This window comes from Dromiciops gliroides, chromosome 2 (assembly GCF_019393635.1).
Source record: "Dromiciops gliroides isolate mDroGli1 chromosome 2, mDroGli1.pri, whole genome shotgun sequence".
NCBI lineage: Eukaryota > Metazoa > Chordata > Mammalia > Microbiotheria > Microbiotheriidae > Dromiciops > Dromiciops gliroides.
Window position 1 is genome coordinate 321,386,583 of NC_057862.1, and position 19,514 is coordinate 321,406,096.

At 42.6% G+C, this 19,514-nt stretch overlaps 1 protein-coding gene across 5 annotated transcripts in view; it reads right to left on the bottom strand.

The window, feature by feature from the left end:
• Positions 1–19,514, bottom strand: part of FAT2 (FAT atypical cadherin 2) — a 111,539-nt gene that overhangs the window by 41,125 nt on the left and 50,900 nt on the right. For all 5 annotated transcript variants that reach the window (XM_043987581.1, XM_043987583.1, XM_043987580.1 and 2 more), the window contains 5 exons: positions 17,535–17,745; positions 16,867–17,006; positions 12,604–12,882; positions 6,785–6,995; positions 399–4,454 (listed from right to left, as the gene is read on the bottom strand). In XM_043987581.1, the coding sequence (XP_043843516.1) occupies positions 399–4,454; positions 6,785–6,995; positions 12,604–12,882; positions 16,867–17,006; positions 17,535–17,745 (4,897 nt within the window). The remainder of the gene's footprint in view (positions 1–398; positions 4,455–6,784; positions 6,996–12,603; positions 12,883–16,866; positions 17,007–17,534; positions 17,746–19,514) is intronic.

Consider the following 19,514-nt stretch of genomic DNA (forward strand, 5'->3'; position numbering starts at 1 on the left):
GTGGAGGGGGGAGGAAGAGAGAGAAGCGGACGAAGGGAGTGGAAGGGAGAAAAGAGAAGATCTCAAGCAGGAGAAACACTATAAATAAAAACAGTAATAATGATGGGGGGATGGGGGGGTGCTATGTACATAGGATCTGTCCTAACTAGAATGAAGCAATGAAAGTGCTGTCACTTCCATTAATTGAATATATCCTCAATTATACACTTGTGAGGTGTCCAGGGCAGAGATTATTACCCTATTTTATAGAGAAAGAAACTGAGGCTCAGAGTTGCCTACCTCAGGTCCCATTATGAAGTAGTAGCAATAGTGGGTCTAGAACCCAGGTCACCTGGCTCCTAACACAAGGCTCTCTCTGCCACATTGCTGTATATCAAAGTCAGGCCTGATGACCTTACCTGTGATGTAACAGGTGACCTGCCTGTTCTGCTCTGAAATATCTGCATCCAGGGTCCTTAGGGTGACCACATGTTCTCCAGGGTCACCATTCTCAATCACCGATCCTTTGTAGACCTCAGAGGCAAACTGAGGGGCATTGTCATTCTCATCTGTGACAGTGACTTCCACCAAGGCTTGGGAAGACAGCTGAATGGTTCGACCATGGTCTGAGGCCACCACATAAAATCTATAGGTCTCCTGCACTTCACAGTCTAGTTCTCGTAGTGTGGTAATCCAGCCGTTCTCGCTGTTGATGGCAAAGAGGTCAGCAGCAGCATTTCCCTGTTCAAGAGCCAGGCTATAGGTTACCTCACCATTGACACCTGTGTCCTGGTCATTGGCAGTAACTTGTATGACTGTGGTTCCCACTGGCATGTTCTCTGTGAGGAAAGCCTTATATGGATCAGCTTCAAAGACAGGCTTATTATCATTGACATCTTTCACTTGAATGTTGACAGAAGCCAAGGTGATTAAGCCAGTCTCCTTGTGGGAGCAATTAGCCATCACATCAATCTGGTACCATTTTGTTGTCTCATAATCAATAGGCTTCCTCACCTTCAGAGCTCCCGTTTCCTGGTCCAAGGAGAAGACACCATCTTTATTACTTTCGGGGGTTGTACCTTTCACCAGACTATAAATGATAGGCTCTTCAGCAACTGCTTTAACTAATCCAACCTCAGACCCCTCAGGAAGATCTTCAGATACTGAGAAAGTATATGAAGGCTCAGAAAATTTGGGCAAAGTTACTTCATTAGGTACCACTTGAAGTCTCACTGGGATACGAGAGTCCCAGTGAGGAGGTCCGCCATCTTGGGCTTTGATTTTAAAGTTAAACGCCTGATTTTCCAACCCAACCAGACTCTCTTTGACCTTGACCACACCAGTGGCTGAATTGACCTCAATGACTCCCTCTGCCAAATCCTCCATTGAGTCAACTGAGTAGGTGACATCTGCATTAGCACCTTCATCTGCATCATATGCCAGCACTTGAATGACTGGGGAGCCTTTGCTGACATTGGACTGGATGGACACAGTATAATCAGAGGCCTTGAATTGTGGTGGGTTATCATTTTCATCTGTGAGGATGGTCTTCACAGAGCAAAAAGCCACTTTGCCCCCACCATCCCGGGCCATGACCTTAATGGGCATGAGTTTTTCTATTGGGTTTTCTCGGTCCAGTTTCTGAAGGGTGGTTATCTGGCCCCTGGAGTTGATAGAGAACTTTTCACTAGCCAGTTTGTTGATGATGGTGTAATCGATGGTGCCATAGGGCCCATCATCTGGGTCAACAGCCAACAGCTCAATCACTTTAGTTCCTATCTCAGCATTTTCTGCTAATTCAACCTCATAGATATGCTGACGAAACTCTGGGCTGTACTTGTTGGCATTCGTGGTATTGATATACACTGGTACAGCAGTCCTGAAGACCCCATCTGAAGCAGCCACCCTCAGGCGGTAAGCAGGATCTAGGTGCTTCCTGCAGAAGTTAAACATGGAAATAATTCCAGATGTGCGATTGATGATAAAATGCCGGTCCTCATTGCCTGAGAGAATCAGATACTCCAGTCGGGTGGTGTCCCCACTGTCAGGGTCCAGAGCCTGAACTTTAATCACCAGGTGTCCACAGGATGCCAGCTCACTTACATTGGCTTCATATTGAGGTTGCCTGAAAGCAGGTGGGTTGTCATTGACATCTGACACATTGACAATGACGAGGGTTTCGGCACTGAGTGGGGGTACCCCATTATCCACAGCTCTTACCTTCACATGGAATTGTTGCTGGGTTTCATAATCCAGCTCCTGAGCTGTGGACATCTTCCCTGTGCTTTTATCTATCTGGAAGAATGAGTAATCCTCTGAGTCATCCTCCATGATCCAGTAAGAGACATCCTTGTTCCTGCCAGAGTCCCGGTCAGAAGCCAATAGTTGAATCACAGGGGTCTGAGCAGGCAAGCCCTCTGAGACCAAAGCAGTGTAGACCAACTGGGAGAAAACAGGAGGATTATCATTGATATCTTCCACCTGGACTTCCACTGTAGCTTCAGAGAAGGACCCCAGAGCTGTATCGGTGGCTCTGACAGTAAATACATGCTTGGATTGGGATTCATAGTCCAATGGACCTGTCACAGTCAGTACACCAGTCTTGAAGTCAGCAGTAAACAGCGTCAATGACTCTTCTTCCATGATGTTATAGATCAGTCGCAGTCCCTCGGGGCTCCGAGCCTGGGTGTGAAGGATGGGGGTATACAGTGCAATGTTCTCAGGCACTTGGACTTTATAATGAAGACTCTGGAACAGAGGGTTGGATTTATTTCTCACTGTGACATGCACATTTTCTTCAGCTTGCAGGGATGGGTTACCTCCATCCTGAGCAATGACCCTCAGGGTATATTTATTTAAGGCTCGATAATCAAAAGGTTTCTTGAGTGAAATGTCACCGAGATAGGGATCAATCCAGAAATACACATAATCCTCTGCAAATGCATATGTGATGGCCCCATTGTCTCCCATATCCAAGTCTGTGGCAGACACTTGGAAAAGGACATCTCCTGGTTCTGTTCCATCTTGAATAGCTGTATAATATGGTAAATGCTTAAACTCAGGGGGATTGTCATTGACATCTTCAATGGAGACCCTAACTGCAGCTTGAGCCACCCTTGGGGGGTGTCGATCATCCCTCACTTCCACAGCCACTTCATAAGCATCCCGCTGCTCACGGTCAAATGCTACACCCCTTGTTTGTAGCACACCCACTGACTGGATCATTTGGAACATATCTGTTCCATTCAAGACCGAGTAAGAGAGGGTATCATTCAACTGACTGCCCTGAACACCCAGAATGATCAAAGCCTGTGTGTCCCAGGAGTTCTCTTTCACAGTTACTGTGTAGACATCATGGTCAAATTTTAATGTGGTAATAGGAGCTTCAGTCAGGTTAATTTTCACCACTGAGGTATCATGGTGTAAGCCATCAAAAGCCTTCACAATGAGGTCACAAGAATGACGCAGAAGATCCGCATCCACCACAGAGATGAGACCGGTGACTGGGTGAATGAAGACAGCATCATTGGCATTTCCGGCAATGATGCTATAAGTCACCTCAGAATCGGCATCAGTGGCCTGCACTTGGAGGAGCTTCATCCCCGGATGGATGGGCAACAAGACTGTCACCTCATACATAACCTCTGAAAACACTGGAGGAGAATCATTCACATCTGTAACATGGATTGTGACCCTGGCAGGCTTGGAGGCAAATAAGATGGGATTTCCTTGGTCATGGACATGGATACTGAAGCTGAAAGAGGGGATATGCTCATAATCCATCTCCATCACAGTGGTGAGGGTCCCCATGTTGGGATCAATTTTGAAAAACTTCAAGGCTTCCCGCTCAAGAATCTCATAGACCAACAAAGCATTGGTGTCTGTATCTGCATCAGTCGCACAGACCACAAGAGGGTGGTTGTATTCACCCAGAATCATGCTGTGGATTGGAGCAGCTTCACTGATATGGCCTACAAAAGAATTATTTATGAAAACAGGAGCATTGTCATTCTCATCAATTATGTATACAAGCACCGTGACATCGGCAAAGGCCCCCGCCATATTGCTGCCACGGATCTTTAGCTGGTAAGAGGAGACTTTTTCGTGGTCCAGATTCTTCTGTGTAGAAATGAGGCCAGAATAGGAGTTTATGGAAAACACACCATCCTTGTTTCCCTCTCTCATCTCATAGGTGACTTCAGAAGTACTCACAGCTGAGACTAAGAGGAGAGGAGAGCCAATGGCGACTGATTCAGGGATCTCCGCAAAATACTCAGCCATGGAGAAGACAGGGGCAGTGTGGTCAGAAGGGTGGATGTGGATTGTCACTGTGGCCACATCATGCAGTGGCGGGGATCCTTGGTCTTCAGCCCTCACGGTTAACATGTACTGGTCCTGTGGCATCAGGTCGAGTTTTTGAGCCACTGTGATGATGCCCAGGTGGGGGTCAATGCTGAAGAAGCTCTCACTGTTGCCTGAAATAAAAGATAAGACCACATGAAATTTACTGTGCCTTCAAAAGGCAGCTGTGAATTCTCTTTACAGAGGACACCAAAAGTAAACTGGGCCACTGAAGCATTCCCAGGTCCAATCAATATTCTGAGTTCCCTAAGTCTGTATCACAAGAATCTCGCCTACCTAAGAATGGCCTATACTTGGCTGCCTCCATGCCTTTGATAAAAACTATTCTCTATCTTTAGAATGCCTTCCTTCTTCTTCCTACCATCTCCAACTGGGGACAATTCATCTTTCCATCAGAGCCCAACTGAAGCAAGATGTCCTCCAAGACGCCTTGCATACTTCTCTTATGCATTGGTCATATTCTAATTTGTATTACATTTATCTCTAAACACTTTTCTCTCTACCTATAGGACCAGGATCCTAAGATCCCTGAGTGTCTCATCCATTCAAATCAACACAGTGTAACTTAACTTGACATACATTTGCCCTGTGGTTCAATGAGGCTGCTGTATGGTATAATAGAAAGAGCATTGAGCCTGTAGTCAGGAAGACATGAGTTCAAAACAGGCTTTAGGTATTTACTAGCTGTGTGACCCTGGACAAGTCACTTAACCTCTATTTGCCTCAGTGTTTTGTTTTTTGGGGGGTTTTGTTTTTGTTTGGTTTTTTTTTAGTGAGGCAATTGGGGTTAAGTGACTTGCCCAGGGTCACACAACTAGTAAGTGTTAAGTGTCTGAGGCCGGATTTGAACTCAGGTACTCCTGACTCCAGGGCTGGTGCTCTATCCACTGTGCCACCTAGCTGCCCCTTGCCTCAGTTTTTTCAACTGTAAAATGGAGATAATAACAGCACCTACCTCCCAAGGTTGTTGTGAGGATTGAATGAAGTGTTTGTAGCATTAGTAGGTGCTATAGGGATGGGACTAGGAAAAATGCAAAGCATGGTACAGGGACAGGAGACAAACCAAGATGCAGAACAGTACATGATAAGGGCACCAGGGAAGTTAAAAAAGAAAAGAAAAGAAAAGAAAAGTATATGTGAAGTCCAAGGAGAAATGGTTGGTAAAGGATGAGGAAGTATCCAACAGGAGAAGAGGAAGGGGTGGATATTCCAAGCACAAGTAGCAGCATAAACAAAGGTAGAGAATGGGAAGGGCCAGACAAAGCCACTGGCTGGCTGGATGAGGGTGGAGCAGATGGAGAAAAGAAATATGAAGTCAGGCTGGAAATGTCGAGAGTCACCAAACTGGGGAGGGTCTTGAATGCCAGCACACAGAATCTGACTTTTACTCATAGTACCTCTACTGCCTTGGCATAATTCCCTGCATGGAGTTGATATTTAATAAGTCCTGAACTAATCAATTGATTGATGTTGAAAAACCAAGGCTGTCATGAATCTTCATAACAAAGATAGGAAATTTATTAGTGTGAAAATCCCAACAACATAAGCATTTCAAACAGAAGGGATTAAGCATTTATATAGCACCTACTATGTGCCAGGCAATGTGCTAAATGCTTTACAAATATTATCTCATTTAATCCTCAAAACAACCCTGAGGTGCTATTATTATTCTCACTTTATAGTTGAAGAAACTGAGGGAAACAGAGGTTACGACTTTGCCCAGGATCATACAGCAGAAAAATGTTTGAAGTCAGATTTGAACTCAGGTCCAGGCTCAGAGCTCTATCCACTGTACCACCCTGCTGCTTTGACAGTGCCTACCTTTAGAAGAGCTCCAATGCATATATGTGTATGTATACGAGTATGTCCATGTTTTAAATTTATATTTTAAATACTTCAAGAATCTGTGATTCGGTGATGCTGTCACTGTGGCATTCTTTCTCTAACAAGGCCATTCATAGCCCATCTGAACTTACTTTGGCTGACCCTTCAGACAACTGACATAGCATCTGTCAACAGACCCATACTCATAGCCTTTCCAGACCCTCTGGCACCTACCAGGCCTTGTGTTCCACTGGAATAACCTTCAAGAGCTCAGGGTCACCTGCATGCCACAAGCAGGCATGATATAAATAAATGATATAAATCTGTGCCTACCTTAATACTTCAAGGATTTGTGATTTTATTGCTGTAGAAGTATTAATTCAAGTCCCTCTGGGTACCAAAGACTGGCTTGGTGTTATAATTTACTATTGGCTCAGAAATTTATTGATTTGCTCAATTCTGGCTCTAGTACTTGTAGTTGCCTTTAGTTCAAGGTAATTCTAGACTTGCTGCCAAGTCTGAGATTCTGAAGCAAGCAGAATGGCTTTCAGAATGGCGAGCAGAATGGTTGATTATCCAGGAATCCATCCACTCCTAAGCCTCCCATTAAGCTGCTCACCTGCCTGGAGAGAGTACTGAACTTGGCCGTTAAATCCTCGGTCGACATCCAGGGCTCTGACCTGCAACAGCTCTGTGCCCAGGGCAGCTATGTTGGAAGTAGTTGTCTCATAGTGGAGCTGGGTGAAGGTAGGTGGGTGGAGGTTATAATCTTCTATTTGGATAGTCACCCATACAAAATTCCTCTTGATGGGTATTTCCTGATCTCGAACCTATAAATCCAAAGAAAAAGCATCAGATTAATAGTAGGTAGCATGGGGAAAATCTCTTTCTGCCAGGCCACAAGAAAAGGAAGCAGGGAAATTAAAAAGGCTTTCCCTCTGAAAAGGTATAAATAGACAACTGAGAGCATGGAGAAAGAGAGAGAGAGAGAGAGAGAGAGAGAGAGAGAGAGAGAGAGAGAGAGAGAGAGAGAGAGAGAGAGAGAGATCAAAGACTGGATGGAAACCACTTGCAAGAGCTTGTGATACAAACTCTCTTAAGGAGTCCTTGAAGTAGCGATGAACAAATCTTAAAGAGGCTTGAAGTCAGAAAGTACATAGTGAATTAGAGTTATTAAAGCTTGGTGAAAACTAGGATTAAATTAAGCAGTGATTGATAAAAGTGAAAGGTTAGTGACAAAAGCCCTTATTTGTATCTAGGCTTTAAAAAATATCCTTTAGAACTTATTCTAATCCTTGTACTACATGACTCTGCTCATATAATTTCTCTGCTTAGAAATCTTCAGTGGCTCACCACTGACTAACTGCCTTTTCCTAATGTTCGAGGTCCTTCATAATTTGGCTCCAGCCAGCCAGTCTAGTCTTACTTTCATATACTGCTTACCTTCATGTACTCTATAGTTCAGTCAAACTGCAACATTTACTATCCCTATTGTTGTTCAATTGTTTCAGTCATGTCTGACTTTTTTGGACCTCTTTTAGGGTTTTCTTAGCAAAGATATTTTGGAGTAGTTTGCCATTTCTTTCTCCAGCTCATTTTATAGATGAATAAACTGAGGCAAGCAGGGTTAAGTGACTTGCCCAGGGTCACACAGCTAGTAAGTATCTGAGGCTAGATTTGAACTCTTCTTCCTGACTCTAGGCCCAAAGGTATATCCACTGCACCACCTAGCTGGCCACATATACTATCCCTACCCCCTTCTCATATAGCCTTGTTCTGTCTCTGCCTTTCTTCTTGCTGTCTTCAATACCTGGAAGGGGTGGGGGCGAAGGGTAGTAATGAGAGAGAATCTTTTCTCCTTATCTTTGTCTCTGAATTCTATGTGCAATATTTAATTTCCAATATTCCAACTCTGACATTGTATGTTTTTTTTTTTGTTAGAGAAGAAAAGAGGAGCAGATCAGACTATTTGCGTTTGACTTTGAAATGGAGTCAGAGGCGGTCTGATTTTGGGTTAAAAGAAGTCTTTCTTTCCTCACCCAACACAGCTTGGCACTGTATGTATTGAATACTTTGAGGGAGAAGGCAGAACTGTCTGTGATCACTTGGGAATTTCTGTTGGGGACTTATACAGTTCAAGCCTTAGGGTTTTAGGGGTGGAGAAGACAGAGGGTGGGGTAAAGACAGACTTGACTAACAGAGATCCTGGTTTTCCATGTGTTTCTTTTCTCTGTGTTGCCATGTGGGTCTATAGATTGGCTCACAAGCTTCATTCTTGCTATTTCACTCAAAGAGATAAAAAAAGTGTTTTAGACTGGAAGAAACTTTGCAGATCAACTATTTCTATCTCCTAATTTTACAAATGAGAAAACTGAAGCCCAGGGTTGGGGAAGAAAATGGGCAAGAATGGCAATATGCCCATGAGTCAAGCCCAGGCCTTTTGACTCAGATCTAATGATCTTTCCATTACATTCTGCTGCTTCAAGGCTTAGGAGTAACAGATCTGGGCCCCATCTGGCATATGTTGAAAGTCTTTGATGCCAGAGGTGGTGGTGGTGGTGGTGGTTGTTTAATCATGCATGACCCTTTGTGATCCCATCTGGGGTTTTCTTGGCAAAGATCCTGGAGGGGTTTGCCATTTTTTCCCCAACTTATTTTACAGATGAGGAAACTGAGGCAGGCAGAGGTTACATGACTTGCCCAGGGTCACACAGCTAGTAAGTGTTTGAAGCCAGATTTTAACTCAGTAAGATGAGTCTTCCTGATTCCAGGCCTGGTACTCTATCCACTGTACCACTAGCTGCTTGATACCACAAGAGACCCAACCAAACAAACCATCAGCCATAGGGATTCTGGAAGGTAGAGAACATCACTGGAAGTTCAAGGTACAGACACTATTGCCATCACTGCCTAAACAATCTGATTCCTGGGGTGGGGGGATATGCTAAAACTACTGAAACTTTCCTAAGAAACTTCAGCATCCCAGAAAGAAAATGGTACAAAGGCAATTGTCATTAGGCCTTCTAGATTGGGAAAGCCCCCTGCTGCAGTGAGAACCCCAGGAGGGGAGATATGGGCATGTTTGGATCTGGTCTCCATTTTTTCTCCTTTCTCCCAAGTGCTTCTTCTCATGTACAGACCACAACCTCCCCGTCCTGTTCCACAGAGGACAGAACGCAGACATGGTGTAACACAGCAATTTTCAGAGTGTGTTCTGGGAACCCATAAGGGCATCCTTGCAGGGGGTCTATAAGGTCAATACTATTTTCATAATACTGACATTTTAATTTCAAATACAGTAAATATTGATAGATATAGCCTATATAAACAAAAGCTGGGTGTGGAGTCCTCAAGATATATTTTTTTTGCAGGGCAATGAAGGTTAAGTGACTTGCCCAGGGTCACACAGCTAGTAAGTATCAAATGTCTAAATCTGGATTTGAACTCAGGTCCTCCTGAATTCAGGGATGGTATTTTATCCACTGTACCACCTAGCTGCCCCCTGAGTCCTCAATAATTTTAAAGAATGCAAAATGGTTCTGAAATAAAAAAGTTTGAGAACCACTGATGTCATGGAAAAAGTACTGGATTTGGAGTAGAAATCAAGCTCTTATCTATTTGAACTTGGGTAAATTAGTCCCCTTCTCTGAGTCTCAGTGTCTTCATTTGTAAAAATGAGGGGGTTGGGTTAGATGGCTCCCAAAGTCCCAATTGGACAGCTGGGTGGCTCAGTGGATAGTGCACTGGGCCTAGAGTCAGGAAGACCCGAGTTCAAATCCAGCCCCAAACACTTAATAGCTGTGTGATCCTGGGCAAGTCACTTAACCTCTGTTTGCCTTAATCCACTGAAGAAGGAAATGGCAAATCTCTGCAGTACCTTTGCCAAGAAAACCCCAGGGACAGTATTGGCCTATGGCCTGCAGAGTCATGAAGATTCAGACATGACTGAACAACAAAGATCTCTTCTAGTTCTAAATCCTATGAGATCTATGAGAAATACTCAACCCAGATGACGCCTCTTCCATAAAGTGTTTTCCCTGACTCTCTGAGCTAGGAGTGATTTCTCAGACTTCTCATAGCACTTTCCTAGGCCTTTCCCTCTAAAGTTCTCATACTGCCTCTTATTTGTGTGCATGCTTCATCCCCTTATTAGACTGCAAGCTACCTGAAGGCAGGATCTACTTCTTATTTAAGACAGGGCCATGTACTCTTCATCAATGTTGACTGAATTTCTGTTATTTTTTATAAATATGGTCATTAATGATTACTACAGAGGCAGTGGGGTATAGGAGATGAGAGCTTTGGATCCAGTAGAACCAGGGTAAGGTTTGACCTCTCTGGCTATTCTCAAAGGCTGCTTCAGAGAAGGTGCTGACCTGCAATGGTAGAGGGAGTTTCCTTACTTAGGAGTTCCCTATACCAGCAAAACCCCAAGTCTAGTCCCTCTCCTGCTCCCCTCCCTATGCTCAGTTGTTTTAATAGTTCTGCTTTCATATAAAAAGATGTCAACACAATGACTAACAACCATATAAAGTATAAAGCAAAAAAAGAAAAAAGAGAGACTGCAAACCTTTATGAGTACACAGATGGAAAAAGGACCAGACGGGCAAACAAATTGTTAATGTTCTTTTTCTGGGTTTGTTGTTGTTGTTGTTGTTGTTGTTGTTGTTGTTGTTGTTGTTGTTTGTGGGGCAGTGGGGGTTAAGTGACTTGCCCAGGGTCACACAGCTAGTAAGTGTCAAGTGTCTGAGGCCGGATTTGAACTCAGGTCCTCCTGAATCCAGGGCCGGTGCTTTATCCACTGTGCCACCTAGCTGCCCCCGTTAATGTTCTTTTGATAAAAGTTATTCTATTACTATTTTCCCAACTAAAATTGAAATAGTTTAGTTTTTATTATTTTACTTGAAGATTAACTCTATTTTCTATTTGCTTATTTGTAGATAATATCGATAAGTTTAAAAATCAATTTTAATATTTTACATGTTTCAGACTGCTTTAATATGCTACAAAATGTTCACCTCTCAACCAATCCCTGTATAAATTGAATCATCAGTTAATCACAACCTGGAAATCCTTATAAAGATCATATCATACCAGACAAATCTGTGTATACAGTTCTTGGCTTTATAAGATTTCATAGCATGATAATGAAACACAATACTTGCAATCAGGGTGTTATTACATAAATTGTAATTTAAAAAATTTAAATTAAAAATAAGATTTTTTTATTTTTAAAAGTTGACATGTTATTTGGTTATAGCTTGTGGTGACTTGTGCAAATTGCAGTTATCATGACTTGGAGAAAATGGTGGAAAATTTGTTCTTGTATACCTTAAGCTATACAATGACAGCAAACATCATAGGATCCCACTGTGGAGTCTTTATCTATCTCTCCTCTTCAGGTGGGAAGTTCTTGGGGAGCTAAGGCTGAGGCTGTTTCATTTGACATAAACAATAGTAAAAAATAATAGTAGCTAAGCATAGTGGATAGCGCGCCAGCCCTGGAGTCAGGAGGACCTGAATTCTAATTCGGCCTCAGACACCTACTAGCTGTTTGACTCTGGGCATTTCATTTAACCCCGATTGCCTCCAAAACAAATAAATGAATGAATGGATGAATTCTCACATTTATATAGCACTTTAAGGTTTGCAAAGCACTTTATAAATATTACTTCATTTGATCCTCACAACAACCCCAGAAGGTAGGTGCTATTATTATTCTTATTTTATAGATAAGGAAACTGAGGCAGGCAGAGTATAAATGACTTGCCCAGAATCACACAGCCAGTAAGTATCTGAATCTGGATTTGAACTCAGATCTTCTTGACTCCTAGCCCATGCTGTATCCATTCTGCCACCTAGCAGCCTAATTGTAAATCTTGGTAAATGCTAAGATTTCCCTACTTTTTGAGGAGGCTTATGTTCTGATCTATAGAGGAATTCTCAGATTAATCATTAAAGCTGTCGCTTTTCTTTGTGAAGATTAAAGATCCCCATCCCAAGACCCATTGCCTTGAACTAGATTAGGGCTCCGGACCCGACTGTTGCAAGTTCTCCTATTCACCACAAAGTCAGGAAAGTGTAGAAAAAGAAGTGCACTGGGGGACAGAAGACCTAGGCTTCCATCCTTGCTCCACCACTCATTCATCATTTCATCTCTCTGTGCCTCAGCTTCCTTGTTACTAAAATGAGGACAATCATACATATTCTTCCTCTCTCATAGAGGTGGTATAAGGATTAATAGGAGGAGATAATAGATGTGAAAACACTTTGTAAAGGATAAAATAGTTTAGTAAAATAATGAATTACATCATTATTACAACTGTTGTTATCAGGAAACACATCCTTCAGGGGTAAACAGTTCTCTGTAAGGCTCCTCTAGTAGTACTTTCAAATAAATTATCCTTAAATTTATGCCCACTTTCCTGAAGGACTCACCATGATGGTCAGAACGTGGTGGCTAAGCCCTGAGTCCAGATCCAATTTTCCCACAGTCACCAGCGAGCCGCTGCTTGGATCAAGCTGGAAAAGCTTGGTACTGCGGGCATCTAGGCTTCCCTGGATTGTGTAGACGAGGTTCTTGCCCTTGTCCTGGTCTGTGGCCTGGACTCGGAGGAGCTCTAACCCAGGGGGAGTGTCTTGGGGTACCTTCACCTCATATTGAGCTTCCAGGAACTGGGGTCGGTGCTGGTTGATGCTGATCAGGTGTATAAAGACCTGGGAAATTTGAAGAAGAGGGGGAAGAAATAGAGACAAATACTCATTATAGAATCTTAAGAGCCAAAAGAGACTTTATACAATTTCTAGCCCAACCTCCCAGCCGACGCAGAAATCCAGATTTTTTTTCACATACATCTCGTATCTACTACTCATCCAGTAGGTTTTTTGAACCCAGATAAGGACATTACATTTGTTCCTATTAAATTCCGTCTTATCACATTTGATCTGTCACTTTGAACTGATCATTTGGTTTCTTTGGATCCTAAATCTATCATCTGATGTGTTAGCTATCACTCCCAGCTTCATGTATGTATTCCATGAATCTGATAAGCATGCTATGTTTCCTTTTATCCAAGTCATTGATAAAATATTTGAGAACACATGGTTAAAAACATATTCTGGGCAAGTGACCTAACTTCTGCCTGCCTTGATTTCCTCAACTATAAAATGAGGATAATTCCAGCACCTACATTGCAGGGTTGTTGTGAGGATCAAATTAAATAATATTCATAAGAAGCACTTGGCACATAGTAGGTGCTAAATAAATGATTATTCCCCTCCCTTGGGACACAACACTAGAGACCTCCCTCTGACATAATACACTTACACTCAGTTATAAATGACTAATAATCACTTAGTGTGTGAGATAGACTACCCAGAGAAATTAGTGTTTTAATAGGGAACAAAGCATTCCCCATAAAGAAAGAATATCTAGTTGTAATAATTAATAATAATAATAAAAACATTTATATAGCTGTTTGATGTGTGTAAAGTGCTTCACAAATATTATTTCCTTTTATCCTCACAATAATCCTAGGAGGTAGGGAGCAGGTAGGTGGTGCAGTGTATGGAGCACCAGCCCTGGGTTCAGGAGGACCTGAGTTCAAATGTGACCTCAGACACTTGACACTTACTAGCTGTGTGACCCTGGGCAAGTCACTTAACCCTCATTTTCACACACACACAAAAAATAATCCTAGGAGGTAGGTAATATTATTATCTCCATTTTATATATAAGGAAACTGAAGTAGACAGAAGTTAAGAGACTTGCCCAGGGTCACATGGCTAATAAGTGTCACAGGTCACATTTGAACTCAGGTCTTCCTGATTCCAGGCACAGTGCTCGATCCACTAGCTGCCTCTAAGATTCTATCTCCAAGAAATTCTGGTAGAATTTTATGGGTTAGTGGCAGGTCAATAAGGGAAATGGTTTATGGGATACAGGAGTATTCCCTTTTACTCCTTCAGATCATGGGACCGAGTTGACTTACTTTTAGGGTCAGTACTAATGGCTAGGAAGTTAATGTGACCCCAGGCTGCATGGCCAGGAGCATGATCTCCAGTTATGAGGGAAGTAATAACCACCCACTGTACTCTGCCCTGCTCAACACACCTCAAATTCTTTGTTCAGTTCTTGGTACCACATTTTAGGAAAGGCATTTTGGTTTTTGGGGTTTTTTAAGTGAGGCAATTGGGGTTAAGTGACTTGCCCAGGGTCACACAGCTAGTAAGTGTTAAGTGTCTGAGGCCAGATTTGAACTCAGGTACTCCTGACTCCAGGGCCGGTGCTCTATCCACTGCGCCATCTAGCTGCCCAGGAAAGGCATTTTGTAGGAGGGGTGAACAGGATCATGAGAGGCCCGGAGACTCAGACATATGCCAATAACCCAGAGAAGGAAATAGAAACATTTAGCCTGGAAAAGAAAAGGCATAAGAGAAACATGGTCGATGCCCTATCTGAGGGGCTGTACTTGAGGGATTATAGATTTAGAACTAAAAGGGACCTTAGAGGTCATTGAGTCCAATCCCATTGTTTTAGCATTGTTTTTATAACATAGCTGGTTAAGTGGCAGAGCCCAGAATCAACCCAGGTATACTGACACTACTCTTTCTGCTGCACCATGCAGCCTCTCATCCAGCCTTAGACTTGTCTCATTCAGCCCTGGAGGACAGAACTAGAAATACCAAATGGAATTGGAAGTAGAGCAGATTTTCATTTCATATAAAGACAAAAAACAAAAACAAACTTTCCAACAATTGGTCCTGCAGTAGAATGGGCTGACTCAGGAGAAAAGGAGTTTCCCTTCATTAGAAGTCTTCTAATAGAAACTGGATGACTATATGCTAGGGATATTGTAGAGAGAGTTCCTGCTCCAGTATGGTTTGGACTAGATGAGCTAACTTGGGTCATAGGCAACTGGTGACACAGTAAATAGAATGTTAGACCAGGAGTCCAGAAGACCTGAGTTAAAATCCAGAGTCAGACACTTACTGGTTGTATGACCCTGGCCAAGTCATTTAACCTGTTTGCCTCAGTCTCCTCAAGTATAAATTGCAGATAATAATAGTACCTACCTCCCAGAGTTCTTATGAGAATCAAATGAGATAATATTTGTAAAGCACTAAACATAATTTCCTGCACATAGTAAGCAGGTACTATATAAATGCTAGTGATGGTGATGATGATGATGAAGAAGAAGTTGACAATGACAGTGATTTCTGAGGTCCCCACTAGCAGTAAGATTCTATGCTCTCTAGTCCACAATACATTCTAAATGAATACACAGCTTGGATGAGCAATGTATTCTTTTTCTCTTCTTTTTTTTTTTTTTGTTTTTTTGGCAAGGCACTGAGGGTTAAGTGACTTGTCCAAGGTTACACAGCTAGTAAGTATCAAGTGTCTGAGGCCAAATTTGAACTCAGGTCCTCCTGAATCCAGGGCCAGTGCTTTATCCATTGTGCCACCTAACTGCCCTGCCCACCTAGCTGCCCTACTGAGTAATGTATTCTTTTTTGTTTTGTTTTGTTTTTTTGAGGGGCAATTGGGGTTAAGTGACTTGCCCGGGGTCACACAGCTAGTAAGTGTTAAGTGTCTGAGGCCGGATTTGAACTCAGGTACTCCTGAATCCAGGGCCGGTGCTCTATCCACTGCGCCATCTAGCTGCCCCTGAGTAATGTATTCTTAACCAAATAAGGGATAGAGGAAATTACAAAAGATAAACTAGATAAAACTTGGATTACATGGAATTGAAAAGTTTCCACACAAACAAAATTAATACAAATAGGATAAGAAGAGAAATAGTCAAATGGAAAAAAAAAAACAAAAACCTTTGAATCAAATTTCTCTGATAAGAGTTTGGAATTTAAGGTATACAAAAATTAATATATGTATAAAACCATAAGCCATTCCCCAATATATAAGTGGTCAAAGGAGATGAACACATAATTCTCAAACGAAATGCAAATTATTAACCATAAGATAGAATATCCCAAATAGTCACTATTAAGAGAAAGGTAAATCAAAATAGCCCTGAAGTTTTACCTCACACACAACAAATTGGCAAAGATGGCAAAAATGTTAGTTATTATTAAAGATGGGGAAAAAATGGAAATAGTCCATGTTAGAGGGGTTATGGAAAGATAGACATACTAGTGCATTGTTGGTAAAGCTGTGAATCACTACAAACCTTTTGGAAAGCAATTTGGAATAAGACAGATCAAGTAACTAATTTGTCCATAACCTTGAACCTAGATATTCCCCCTAATAGGTATATGCCTCACAGAGGTCTTTGAGAAGAAAGTCTCTGTATACACCGAAATATTTATAGTAGCAGTTTTTGTGAGAGCAAAGAATTGGAAACAAAGCAGCGATCTATTGATTAGGAAATGACTACACTTGAATGTTATGAAAAATTACTATTCTATAATAAATAATGAATATGATGAAAATACAAACTCATGGGAAAATTTACATGGGCATCAGGCAAGCAGAGGACAATATGGAACCCCAAGAGAACATGAAGCCGCAGCAGGATGTTCCCAAATGGTCTAAGAGAGACTTAAGAATTGTGAAAGCTAAATTTAGAGCCAACACACCAGAAACTGAGCAGCTAAGTGGCACAATAGAGCACTGGGCCTAGGCGAGTGATAGAAGGAAGGATTACCCAGCTCTGCCTGTCAGGGAACCTGACCAGTTCTCACCTGGGTAGTGATTATTCGGGAACCATCCGTCACCTCCACAGTCAGGTTATAGCTTGTCTTTCTCCTGGAGTCCAGGTGCCTGGCAATGACCATGCTGCCTGTGGTCATCTCAATGTCAAAGTCCATGTCCTCATTACCACCTAGGTGTAAGGAGGGGGTGGGGAGTGAGACAGAAACAAGATCCATGGGCTTTGTTCAAGAATGAGCTAGGTTCCTCTCTACCACAGGATTCTACCCAACAAGCCCCAAGGGATGTGTGTGTGTGTGTGTGTGTGTGTGTGTGTGTGTTTTGTTATAAAAATGTGGAGGTGAGGAGTAGAGTAAGAAAAGAAGGGCCAACAACCTTTAGGAAATAATCTCTGACAGGGATTCTAGGTGCCCCCAGGGAGGCATTGTAATACAAAAGTACCCTTCCCAAGAGTCCAGAAAGCAGCAAGTTTACCCAGTAAAACTGTCCAATTGAGACTGAAATAATGGGACAGGGAGAAATCAAACCCGCTGACATCCCTTGGGTATGAGAGAGACAAATCCCTCCCTCCCAAACCCCAAGTCTATGGACGCCTTCTCTTAATGGAGTTAGCTCAGCTGCACCTTGAATAGCGTGGAGAGAAGTAACCCCTAGAAGTTTGGGGCTAGCTTGTAGAAAAGAGGCCCAAATCCCGCCTCACCAGAGATGTTGAACCACAGCAGGCCAGGTGGATCCTCAACACTGACCATGCCCACCATGTGGTTCACAGGGTCAGTCTCCATAGCAGCAAAGTTGTAGTGGGGCTCATCAAAGGCCCACAGCTTTCCTGAAGGGCTGGGCCGAGGGATCCATTCTATATGCAGTCTGACACTGGAGTGGCGTGGGGGCTGCCCACCGTCTACTGCCTGGATCTGCAAATCGAGCCATCAATCAATCAACAAATGTTTATTATAGTCCCTGTTATATGCCAGGTATGTGAAGGATATGACTCCAAGAAATAGAAAATTCCACAATTGAAAGGAGCTTACATTCTAATAGGGAAGACAACAAGGCCATATAAAAACACACGCAACTTAAATAAAAAATAACAAATACAAAATATATACAGGGCTGTTGGGGAGGGAAGACACTAGCAGTTGGAGGGAGTGGGGATCAGCAAAGGCAGGTTTCTTGCAGAAGATGGTGCAATAGTTGCATCGTAAAGAAAAAGAGGTTCTCTGTGAGGCAGAGGGAAGGAAGCAGTGGGTTCCAGGCATGGAGTGTCATTGATCAGGTTGCCTGTAGTATACAGTGCAGGAAGGGAAATAATGTTCAGTGAGGCTGGAAAGAAAGGAGGTTTTTTTTTTACTACAGGTACTAGAAAGCCCCTGGAGTTGCATAAGTAGGGGAGAGACAAAAAAAGACCAGAAGCTACTGGGAAGGCCTTGGAACTAATAGTGGGGATGGGGGTGGGATGGGTGAGATTCTTGAATCCCTAAGGGTCTAATCCTGACACCCAAGAACCCTGGCTTTTCTCTATTTCAGTTTCCTTATCCGTAACATGCAACCAATCACAAATTGAATGGATTATTATTCTCCAGAGAATGCTGGGACAGCTGAAAGAACCAGGTATCTGCTATACCCCCTCAATCTTCAATACCAGATTCACCTTTATTGGGATCTTTGGTGCTTTAATTCCTCCTTATTTTCCCAGGTCAAGGGACAAGAGATTCAAGGGTGGAGGAGGAGGGCTTATTGAAATAGCTGACCATAGGGTAAAGACTGATTATAGAGAAGAGCGAGGTCAGATCAGTCTTGATAGACTAGGAATTATTTCTGACCTTGCTATTTCAATAAGCCCTCCTCCTCCACCCTTGAATCTCTTGACTTTATTCATTTCTAATCTTCAAAGCTGTAGTTGTGATGGAGTCACTCATAAAATAATACTTGCCCAGTCCAGTGAAAATAGATGCTATCTGACCTCAACTGGCCTCTCTCTCTGCTACACAACTGTATTTTTGTTCATCTCTTATTTACTCTATCACATTTCTACTCCATAAGTTCCAAACCTCTTCCTGCCTAAGCCTCTATACCTGGAACATACCCCTTCCTTCCCTATTCCTCACAGAGAACTTCTTTAAAATGCAACTATTGGGGCAGCTAGGTGGCACAGTGGATAGAGCACCGACCCTGGATTTAGGAGGACCTGAGTTCAAATCCAGCCTCAGACACTTAACACTTACTAGCTGTGTGACCCTGGGCAAGTCACTTAACCCCAATTGCCCTGCCTCCTCCCTCCCCCAAAAAGATGCAACTATTGCTTCATCTTCTGCAAGAAACCTGTCTTTGCTGATCCTCACTCCCTCCAAGAGCAACTGCCTTCCCTCCCCAACTGTCTTGTATATATTTTGTATTTGTTATTTTTATTTATGTTGCATGCACTTCATTCCTTTCCACTTCCCTCTCATCATAATACTTCAATATCTACTTTGCTAATAGGTAATACATCTGAAATTATCCTCCCCAACTTGTTTCCTTTCATCCTCAAACTTCTCAGAATCCTTATTCCTTCTTTCTTTCTATCAAGTTTCAGAGGCTGTGGTCAAGAATTGTAGGATCATAGATTTAAAGCTAGAAGGCAACTCAGACACAACCTAGTCCAAACCTTTATTTTTGAAGGCCCAAGAGGGGTGAACCAGGT